This window comes from Mastigoproctus giganteus, chromosome 3 (genome assembly GCF_048544385.1).
Source record: "Mastigoproctus giganteus isolate SK-2022 chromosome 3, ASM4854438v1, whole genome shotgun sequence".
NCBI lineage: Eukaryota > Metazoa > Arthropoda > Arachnida > Uropygi > Thelyphonidae > Mastigoproctus > Mastigoproctus giganteus.
In genome coordinates this window covers 224,282,949-224,295,103 of record NC_143577.1, presented here as the reverse complement: position 1 = coordinate 224,295,103, position 12,155 = coordinate 224,282,949, and the positions used below count along the sequence as shown (strand labels likewise).

The 12,155-nt window shown below is 36.1% G+C and overlaps 1 protein-coding gene across 2 annotated transcripts in view; it reads right to left on the bottom strand.

Annotated features, from left to right (window-relative positions):
• The window catches only part of mahj (LisH and WD40 domain-containing protein mahjong), a 305,108-nt gene that overhangs the window by 80,996 nt on the left and 211,957 nt on the right, over positions 1 to 12,155 (bottom strand). For both annotated transcript variants that reach the window (XM_090369657.1, XM_090369658.1), the window contains exons 25-26: positions 6,951 to 7,195; positions 2,850 to 2,925 (exon numbers count right to left, since the gene is read on the bottom strand). In XM_090369657.1, the coding sequence (XP_090225783.1) occupies positions 2,850 to 2,925; positions 6,951 to 7,195 (321 nt within the window). The remainder of the gene's footprint in view (positions 1 to 2,849; positions 2,926 to 6,950; positions 7,196 to 12,155) is intronic.

The following is a 12,155-nucleotide window of genomic DNA, read 5'->3' as shown; positions in this document are numbered from 1 at the left end:
GCCTGACATACCTTCATTGATATCAATAATAAATACACAAAACCACAAGGGACCAAGCACCAAACCCTGGAGGACTCCATGTAGAGCAGTGTCCATTTATTACCACTCTCTGCCATCTCCCACTCAACCATCCCTTTATCCATTGTAGCAACTTGCCCTTAATGCCATACCACTCCAATTTGTACAGCAGTCTTCCATGTGCAACAGTATCAAAAGCTTTCCTGCAATCCAAGTATAAGTTATCAAAATTATTTTTTGCATCCAGTTCCTTCGTGACCACATTGCAGTATCCAATCAAATTGGTCAGACATGACTTCCCCTTAATAAACCCATGCTGTGTCTAAACTATTACTGCAGTCTTTTCTAGGTGATCCTGCATCACTTCTTTAACCAGTGACTCCATTATTTTCCCTGGAACAGAAATTAAACTAACAGATCTATAATTATTTGTGTCGTCCTTTGAAACCCTTTATGAATTGGGGATAGATTTGCACATTTCCCATCCATGAGGACCTACCCTGAATCTAAGGATGCTCTTATAATTATGGCTAAGGGTTTGTTTACTTCCCTCGCTGCCTTCTTCAATGTAACTGGCTAGATTCCATCTGCCCCAAGTGCCTTTTTTATGTTTAACTTCGACAATTTCTCCTCCACTTTGCTCTCCTTATTACAAAATCATTTAACTCCCTGTTAGAGTTTAGTAAACGTCTGTCCTCCCCTTCCTTAAAGAATTCCTCACGTGTGAATGTAGATGCAAAATACCCATTCAGTTTGTCAGCTATCTGAGCAGGTTCATCAACAATCAAACCACAAACATCAAGTGGACCAATCTGATTCACCCTCTTCCTTCTAGAGTTTACATAAGTAAAGAAGTCTGTTGTTTTTGTTTACATCCTTTGCCAAGGATTTCTCATAATCAGCATTTGCTTGCCTAACCTCCTTTGTGACTTGATTACAGACTAGCTTATATCTGCCATAGGCTTCTGTGTCGCCTGATAATTTATATGTATCCCACACATTTTTCTTCTCTGCCATGAGCCTCATTAGTTCATTTGACATCCATTTAGCTAAAGTCTAAATCTTGAACAGCATTTCTTAGTTGGTACGAAGAGCCTAGTAGCTTCCAAGATTAATTTCTTGAAGACTTCCCATTAAGAATTTCCTGTTTTAAAGATCATTAGTTGATCCCACTGTATAGAATTTAAAAACTGTCTGAGACCATACGAAAACAAAAACCCTTCCCTTTGCCCTCGATGCTAGTTACATCTTTAAGTAAATTCTGCATCAGTAGACTGTGATTACTGCCACCCAGTGGTGCCTTTATCTACAGATTCTTAATGCATGAATAATCACTGCTGATAATCATATCAAGAGTATTACTCCCTCTGGTTGCCTCTCGAACATGTTGCTGTAGAAAACAGTCATACAATAAATCCACAAAAGTCTGGCTAGTGTTCAAGTGACCAACCCACAAGTTCCAGCCAATGTCTGGAAGGTTAAAATCCCCAATTATAAGACATTCTGATTTACCTGCCCACTCTATTTCTCTTTAGAGTTTTTCATTGTACTCATCATAGTCATTAGGCCTATAACACACTTCTACTCTCATTTTCCCTTTCCCAGTGCTTATGTCACACCAAATTGACTCAACATTGCACTTTCCACCAATGTCAACTGGATGTACTTCCTTGGATTTTGTGTTTCTTAACTAACAGCACGACCCCTCCTCCTTTTCTATCCTGTCTATCCTTTCTGTACACATTGTACTCTCCAAATTCCAATTCTGCATTCCTTATCTGTGTGACACCACATCTTCACCAGAACTTAAATTCATCAAATTTATTTACTATACTCCTAGCATTGGTGTACATTCACCTGTTTTTACTCTTAGTTACCCTAAGACAGCCCATGCTTATTTACTTATTTACATATTTAATTGTTCCATGATGACTCCCAGCAGCTCTTGAAATCCCCAGCAACCTGCTCTCCAGGCTGCTGCTCATTACAATAGAAGCAGTGCAAGAATCACTTTCGCCTCTGCCTGCTGCTACTGTTAATTTTTTAGTCTGTGAATCCCCCAAACTAGCAGTTTTCCGACCCACCTAACACTGCCTTGATAGCATCAGCAAATATTCTTGCACCCTTTCTATTTAAGTGTATCCCATCCCTGTAGAAGCAGTCTCTGCTGTTTCTACACGGATAAGATAGACTTAAATAGAAAGGGTGCAAGAATATTTGCTGATGCTATTAAAGTAGCAACTATAAAAGTGTAATGCAATGAATATCAATAACAACTGGTGTACTAATTTGCAGAGATTCAAAGAAATTTTACTGTTGAAAGCTACATCAGTCATTTTTTACATGTTATTAAGTACTAGAACTTTGCACAATGAGTTTTTGATGAAGCTGTCGAAAGCAGAATAATGAGAGTAAATACAATTGTCACAAAATTACTCGATAGGCCCAAAAGAGAATAGACAATTACTGAATAGAGTGGTTACATCAATTCTACAAAACAGTGAAGTCAGCAGTCTGAAATGGACTAAAGTTAATGGATGTAAGAACTTTCGCTATCTATAGGAAGTTACACAAGCTTGGATTCTGCAATAGAAATGAAGTCACACACCCAACAATAACAGAAAATGTCACTTCAAATGTCACAATAACTGCAACAAAGACGTTTGGAAGAGGAGAAGTCACGGCATAAGGCTACTTCTTATAGTGTGATGTAGAGCCATAGTGCAAACAATCACTTTCTAAATTTGTATAGCGGTATAATATACTACATTAATATGAATTTGTTAGAATAAATTTAATGTTGAAATTAGATGAGAATGAATTATGCATACCTCTGTTTTCTGTAACCTGGCAGTGATATTTAATGGTGCTGTATTTTTATATTGAGGCTCAGGACACTGGTGTGGGCTGCAGAGAAAAAAAGAAAAAACAGACAATTACATAAGAAATAAACTACACTGATCAAATAAATGATCAATACATAATTTTAACCTATCTGATAAATTTCTTAAAAAAATTTATATTGTTAAAAAAAAAAAAAGAAACATTACCCAATAACCAAGAAGCTAAATCCTGATACAAGTTCTTAATGACATTACATAAGAGTTGACAGCTTAGCTTAATTAGATGATATACACACAACATTTGATACATTGGTGTGAATTATCATTTCATCTGCTATAAAGAGTTTGGGTCTGGAGAATCTTACTACTACTAATTAGAGGACCAATGACATCACTTACTGGCATCACTGGTCCTCTGTGTTACCATGTGACAAAAGTCTAGGAAAAAGAAAAACATGACAATTTAACCTCAGGATGTGTATCCTTATAGGTGGAATAGTAAGTACTCAGTGTCCTAGGTTAGGGGAATGAGTTACTCAGTGGTTCACAGGACAGTAAAATTGGCCATTTCACTTTTTTTATGACTTGATGAGAAACTCAAATTGAGTTAAAAATGTTTTCAGAACAAGATTGTCAGAGTGATTGAATACAGAGCCTAATTTCATTTACTCTTAAAAGTGCAATAAAAATCACATGCTAACCAATAAACCTCACAACTGAAGCTCAAACTTTTAAGTTAAGTGTGAATTACTATGTAATTTTAACTTAGTGATTTAGATATTTCTTGTAGATTTTTTTTTGTTCGGTTAACAATACAATGAAATATCATCCATATCCACAGTACTTCTTTTTTTATAAGTTTTTAAATGTTTATAATGTAGCAGTGTATTAACATTTTCATTCAAACTTTACTGAAAAAAATCTCCAATGCCGCTGGAGATTTTTTCAGTAATGGCGGAGATTTTTTCAGTAAATTCTGCAAATATGATATTTAGTGTTCAAAGCTGCAAGTTATTTTTCAAGAAATTTTTTGTAAAATCAACCCATCTTATTTTTTTGAAAAATTCACATATTGACATTTATAAGAAATAGCCTCTGAAGGATAGGCTGCTGGTATTAAAAAAAAAAAATTATCTTTTTTGTATTATTATTATGGTGCAAGGAAGCCTGAGGCTTCCTTGCACCATAATAATGACTCCTCTTTGATGAGTCAATTAAAAGTCTCCACTGTGTAAGATTGTAACTAATTTCTAATTAGTTCATTAAGTCATTTATAATTTACTGCAGAAAACCATGTAATCGTCTTCAGAAAAGCAGGGGACTAGTTATTGTTCTCTGTGCCTGTACCATGAGAAAAACATCCCATCTGCTAGAAGATTTTTTGACCTAAGTTTAAAACCAAGAAGTTCTGCAGATCCTATGGTAAATTTAAATCTCTTACTGGATCATTGAGTTCATGCTGTGAAAACAGTTGAGAGCAGGACTCAATGTCTCCAGCCATGTAGACTTCAGTTTAATCTTCAGAAGCTTCATTTTAAGCACTTTCTGCTGCTACATTCTCCAATATAAGTGGAATAATCAGTGGGTTATTTCCATGTGGGACTCATCTAATGGCAAATGGAATATTAGGATACAAGTGCCCTTCTTACTCTTTACATCAGTGGTTTTCAACTGGGGGGCTGCGGCATCTAAGGGTGCCGAAACAACATTCCAGGGGTGCCACGTAATTTGGGTTTAAGTTACTTAAACTTATTATTTTTTAATTTATATGTTTATTTCATTATAAAAAGGTGTACAGTATCTTTTTAATTTTGTGGTGATCTATAATTGATGTTTACTTAGTACCTCTGTATAAAGAATAAAATTATATACTGTATATATATAATTTGTATTATGAAATGTAATTTTTATAATTACATTATTGTAATAAATATCATATAACATATATATATATATATGCACCTCCGTAGCCAGGTGGGAAGGAGCAGCAGTGTGCAGCACACGCTTCTTGATTAGATCGGGGTTCGAGCCCGTGACCTCCAAATACGGAGGATGCGGAAAGGTCAGGGAATGACCACCGTATATCCCCGGAGCAATATGGCCTTAGTTGCTAATGCTCCTAAAAACCAAATAACAAACAAAACAAATATATACATACAGGGAGAGAGAATCGGATCTAACAGGCAGAAAATTGAGTAGGGGTGCCGTTATTAAAAAAAAGTTTAAAAACCACTGCTTTACACTGTATCCCTCTACATTAACTAAGCAAAAGTAACAGTCAACACAGTGGTTTGTAGGCTCCTGCCACAATCTCAATGCTTCAACACAGGTTCAGCAAACATTATGTGGAGTCCACTGTTTATTTTGGTCACCGAGTTTCACTCCAAAATAAGTACAATATATTTTTTATAAAGTCTGTAATATCTTGTCTTTACTTGAGGGATTACATAACTTCCATAAATAATAACAAACTTTGAATTGTTCAAACACTTGTGTAAAGACATTTTACTCACTTTTCAGCATAAGTTTGATATGATAACCTCCAAAATAAACTGACCTTACAGTGATAAACATTGATGCATGGAGCTCTCAAAGTCAAGAAACAAATGACTGAAAGCAGTGTTGCCAACATGTGAAGATTTAGCTTACAAATTCCCAACTTAATACATTCAATAATAACAACTCACAACACCAAATTTTAAATGATTTATGAAAAACGGTACATGACAGAAAAAAAAAAAAATAATAAAAAAATAACATTTCTGAAATCAGCATAAAAAAACTGAGTTAGAAACCAGGCCTGATGTAGCTGAGTGGTCAGAAGTGTGAGTGCAGTAGCACGAGCTCTTTGAGTGGACTGGGGTTCAGGCCCACAACTGCTAAATACGATTAACATTTGTATCGATGATTTATTGTAAACTCCACTGACCTGGTGGTCATGCCGAAGTATAAACAAGAACATGTTTTTAGGCCAGACATAGCTGAGTGGTGAGGAGCGTGAGTGTGGTAGCATACGCTCTTTGAGTGGACTGGGGTTCGAGCCCATGACTGCTAAATACGATTAATAATTTGTATTGATTGATTTATTGTAAACTCTGGTGGTCGTGCCGGAATATAAACAAGAACATTTTTGGCCTGATGTAGCTGAGTGGTCAGGAGTGCGAGTGCAGTAACATAGTCAAGTCTGTGACTGCTAAATACGATTAACATTTGTATTGATTGATTTATTGTAAATTCCACTGACCTGGTGGTTGTGCCGGAGTATAAACAAGAACATTATTAGTTTATAGACATCAAAAACCATACAGACTGGTGTAATCAATCCATGAGAAGCCAAGAGCAGATGGTCACAATTTCTGTAAACAATTGGTCAGCGAATATCAGATGGCGGTCTGTACTCTGCCATGTTCTATTCCATTCAAAAAGAACAGAATAGAACACAGACCACCTGTAGCAATCACAGTATTTTGGTATGAAGTTTTTTTTCCCATTGTGACAAGAAGTATAAAAACATGGTATTGTAATTTTGGTATTTAGCAGATTAATAGATTTCCACACTATGATACTATTATGTCTTTTCCTATAACACCATGTTGTCTTAAAATTCAATGCATTTTATCTTCTGTCATGACTTGCACTCCAAGATATAATCAATTTCATCTATCATTTCTCAAGAGTATGCAGCACTTATCTATTTGACCTCTGAACTTTTATCACTATGTTACTTTGATTTAAAAGTTAATTGTAAGGCTCTGAAAATGGATATTTTTAGAACCTTACAATGCATATATATATATATATATATATATATATATATCTAAAAATATGTATCCTTACTAAAGTAATAAGAAATTACTATGCAATCAATTTATATGGATGACTCAGGCATTTAAAGTTTGATAACAGTTCCAGCTATTGCAGAGCTCTCTATAGAGTCTACACACAAATATGGATCTATTTAAATTTATTTCTCACAAAAAAGAATGATCCAACAAAGGGAAAATGCTTTTAGTGGAGACACCAGTAAAATTTTACTGTAAAAATTAATCTTACAGACTTGGTGAATAAATTAGAGAACGATTAACTTACACAAACAAATCAAAAGGAGGACAAGTAACAACAGGGTTTTTACACAAAGAGTGCTGTTTCCTCAAATACTCGGTGACAATAGAATCAAGAGTTACTATTGAGGCAGGCAAACAGGAAGATTGTCCACCAGTGGAAGTTCCTTGTAGAAGTCCTTGCCGCCTCATCACAGGTGTCTGTTGGTAATTTCCAGAACAATTCTGAGATTTCTGGAGTAAGGAGTTTTTTTGGACTTTTGGAGTTTGGTGCTGCAATAGAGGAAAAAAAATTACATAATATGTAACTAAACTACATGATACCTCCTACCCATTTATCCCAATTATTAAAAATCAAATTTAGCAATGCATGCACAAATATACATTATGATTTTATTAGTATGCAATGACCCACCCAGCTGCCTAGAAAGCTGTCACAGAGAAAAGAATCATAACTAAGCTCTACCATAATGATTTTATTTTGCCACAGTGGAACTACTTCCAGAAAAATATATGCCATTCCAATCAAATCAGTCATAATAAGTTCATTTGGGCAGTGAAGGGAACATTAGTTTATAATGTTCTTGTATATGCTCTGGCACGACTACCAGGTCAGTGGAGTTTACAATAAATTAATTGATACAAATGTCTGCATGTAATAAACTAATGTTCTTGTCACTCATATCTGTTTAATGCCCAAGTGCTTACAGTCCACATAATTTGGTATTTCAACTTATGCTCAAATTAATAAAGTTCCCAATTTGAAACCCAGATGCAATGGAGCTGACTTGTAAATAAAATCAAGCCTCCTAAACACTTCCTAAGACTGCATATGGAAATCCATTTCCATTTACAGTCACTAACAACTCCCACTTACTTTTTCTAACAAAATCTCAGCTACTGATTTGTTCGACCACCATTTATCTCACTTCCCTAATTATTCACTCCATGTAGATGATTGTTAAGTATACAGTGCATTAATGAGTGAAAACTACGGACATTAAATTAACAAGCACTATAGGGATAAGACAGAACAAATACATATGGATTTTTGCAAATCCATTTTAAATAAAAAAGCAGACGCAAAAATTTGGTTCAATGTTAGATTTAAGTATTGAATCTATAATACTAAGTGAAGAGAGCCAGTTTTACTTATTTAATACTACAGTAGACTTTCAGAATAATGGCATGTTTGGGGATTCAAGGTGCTATTATTTTGATTTTTCCGTTTTATCTAGAAAGGTTTATTTTTATTATATTTAATGCAAAAATAATGAGGCTAAATAAGATATAGAGAGATTAATAATGCAATTTTATTCACTGTACATAAAAAACATTAACATCTTGACAATCCGCTGTTATATTAGGAGTGTTGACAATCCACTGTAGGAGTGTATTAATTTGCCATTAATACACTCCTACTTACGCCCCCATCCTATTTTCTTTATTATATTAAGTTTAGCCTGTGCGGTAGCACAGTGGTATTGTCCTACACCAGGTGGAAAAGGTCCGGGGTTCGAAGCCTGTCAATGACAGCAGGAATTTTTATGGGCTTTTTTCACTCCGTGGCTGAGTTAGTCAATCTCAGGCATAGATAGCAAGGCTTTTTCCCCATAAACTGGGGTTTTTCATCCAGAAAATCAGGCAAATGGCAAATCGACCAGAGAACACATGAAATTTACAGACACAATACACATGGGTATATGAATTAACATTCCAGGTGACTCTAATGTAATAGTTTGGATTACATCAAGTTTGTCACTAAACTTTAATGTTGTTGTTCTTTACTGTTCTGTATGAGGTTTATACAGGGGCTTAGAGGGGAACAGGTATCCTGTGTGTTATCAGACACTCAGCCTAAAACACTGATGGATCCAATATCTCTCTATTACAGAAGATTTAGGAGAAGTCCAGTTGGCCTGCCTCCCTAAAATCCACTCATGCATACCTTCTCGATGGTAAGCCCTGTTACGTCACTTAGGTGGCAACGAACGTGTAGAGTGGTTCTCTTCAAGACGCCTGGTCAGCGTGAAGAGGAAAAGACCAAACCCTCCAGCATATGAAAGCACAACGAAACAAATGGCCCTCAGTCCCCAGCAGCTTTCACTCTCCCTCTTACGGCAGCGAGAGGATCAGAGTGGAAGCAGAGGGTCCTAAGAATCTCTGGGTACGACCAGGCTGCCATGCAAGGAAACTGAACTTGGCCTGTTATAGCGTAAGAACACTCATCGGTGAAGACAGGATATTAGAGCTGGAAAAGGAATTAGAAAATGTGAATTGGAATATCATTGGTTTGGCTGAAACAAGAAGAAGAAATGAATCACTTCTTATCAAGTTTATCAAGTGGAAATCTGCTGTACACCAATGGAAACAGTGAAAGGAGTGAAGGTGGAGTTGGGTTTCTGGTCCATAAAGATTTTAAAAACAACATTTTGGAATTCAAAAGTACATCACCAAGAGTGTCAAGACTAATACTCAAGATTTCCAAGAGATACAAGCTGAAGATTATAATGATTTATGCACCAACATCGAGCCATGATGATGAAGAGGTTGAAGAAATGTACACCGAAATTGAGAATCTTCTAGATGAGCAGAAAACCCACTACACTATTATTATGGGAGACTTCAATGCTAAGGTTGGAAAAAGACAAAACAGCGCAGAAAGGGGAACTATAGGAAATTTTGGAATTGGTGAAAGAAATGAGAGAGGTGAAAGACTTGTGGAATTTGCAGAATCTCAAGGACTGTCAGTAATGAACACTTTTTTTCAGGAAAAGGGTGAACAGAAAGTGGACATGGAAGAGTCCAAATGGATTAACAACTAATGAAATCGACTTCATCCTCACTAACAGAAGATATATTGTGAATGATGTTGCTGTCCTGAATAAGGTAAATGTTGGAAGTGATCACAGAATGGTAAGATGTACACTTGATATAGATGTAGGAAAGGAAAGGAAAAAACTGACTCGAGTAAATAATACAAAGGTCTTTGAGATAACAGAAGAGGAGAAAAAGCAGTATGTACTGGAACTTAAGAACAAGTATGAGCTTCTGCAGAATGCTGAGGACCAAGATATCGACGAGGAATATTACAACTTTTTGAAAGTGATAAAGCCCAAGAAACCTATAGGGAAAAAGAAATCCAAAGAAGAAAAAATTGGTCAAGAAACACTTGTCATGATGAACCAAAGACGACAAATGAAAAGCAAGAAAAACACTGACACGGAGAAAATTGAGTATACTGAGTTATGCAAAGCCATTAGAAAGAGACTCAGAGAGGACATAAGAAGATTTAACACAAGAAAAGTAGAACAAGCATTAAGGGAACACAAAGGATTTAAATCAGCAGCCATGAGCAGTAATACAGAAAGACAAATGATACCGAAACTAAAGAATAGTGATGGTGTGCTTATAAACAGCAGAGAAGGCATAATTCAAATAGCAGAAGACTACTACAGAGAATTATACAAGGAGCAGGGGAATGACTCCAGCAGTGGGAAAGATGGATTTCAAAGTAGCAACACATACGACATACCCAATATTCTTCCTGATGAGATAGAACATGCACTGAAGAAAATGAAGAATCAGAAAGCCCTGGGGGAAGATGAAGTTACTGTAGAGTTGTTAAAATTGGGAGGAAGAGACATAACACAAAAACTGGCAAGGCTCTTCACAAAGTGCATTAGAAAAGGTGCGACGCCTAAACAGTGGAATAATGCAATCATAGTTTTGCTGCATACGAAAGGAGATAAATTGGAAATTATAGACCAATTAGCTTGTTATCCCATATCTACAAGTTGTTCACAAGGGTCATTACTAACAGATTAGAAAGAATACTTGATGAGAATCAACCGAAAGAGCAAGCTGGCTTTAGGACAGGATTCTCAACTATGGATCACCTTCACGTAATATCACAGCTAATGGAGAAAGCAAATGAATATAAAACACCATTATGCCTGACATTTGTGGATTATGAAAAGGCATTTGACTCCATACAGCATAAGGCAATGTTTCGGGCACTGGAAACACAAGGCATTGATACCCCATATATTATGATTTTGAAGAAAATAAATGAGAACACTACCTCCTTTATTAGACTAGACAAAGACAGTAGGAAATTTAAAATTGAGAAAGGAGTTCGACAAGGAGACACAATATCTCCGAAGCTGTTTACTGCTGCCCTTGAGGAAGCTTTCAGAAGATTAGACTGGATGCAGAAAGGAGTCAATATGAACGGAGAGTACCTAAACCATTTACGATTTGCAGATGACATTGTGGTCATAAGCCATGATCCCAAAGAATTAGAGGAAAATCTTAATCAGTTATGCACAGCTAGTAAGGATTTTGGACTAAAGATGAATATGGCTAAAACAAAAGTAATGATGAACAAGTATGCCACAGAAAGGGAAATAATGATTGAAGGAGCAGTAATTGAAAAGGTGGAGTCATATACTTATCTGGGACAAGTTATTAGCTGTAATAATGATAAATGGCTGGAAATCAAGAGAAGAATGAATTTTGGATGGATAGCATTCAGGAAATATAGTCACATACTGAAGAGCAATATCCCAGTTTGTCTGAAACGTAAAATAATGAACCAATGTATACCCCCACCATGACTTATGGAAGTGAAACTTGGGCACTCACCAAAAGAATGGAAGAGAAGCTGAGAACTACACAGCGAAGAATGGAACGAATCATATTGGGAATCAGACTGTTAGATAAGAAGAGAAACACATGGATTAGGCAACAAACTCAAGTAAAGAACATTCTTATCAAAACTAAAGAAATAAAATGGTCTTGGGCAGACCACATAGCTCGAAGACATGATGACAGATGGACTAAGAAAATAACAGAATGCTATCCAAGAGGAGCTAGAAGAAAACCTGGAAGACAAAGGCGGAGATGGATTGATGAAATTCATGAGTTTGTGGGTAGTAAATGGATGGCCAGTGCTCAAAACAGAAGGAACTGAAAAGTTGCTGGAGAGGCCTTCATCCTGCAGTGGATTGAAAATGGCTGATTTATTAACTTTAGGAGCCATGGTGAGGGGTTTTTAATTTAAAATAAATATAAAACAGTAGAATAATCAGTGATATCAGTACAGAATTCACGTTCAAAATGGCGAACGTAAACAAATACAGTAACCGTGTGACTTGCCACTCTCTTTTTTCGGCACTGCAAAACATCTGCACTGAATGTGCCATTATTTCAACAGTCTCTTGTATCAAGT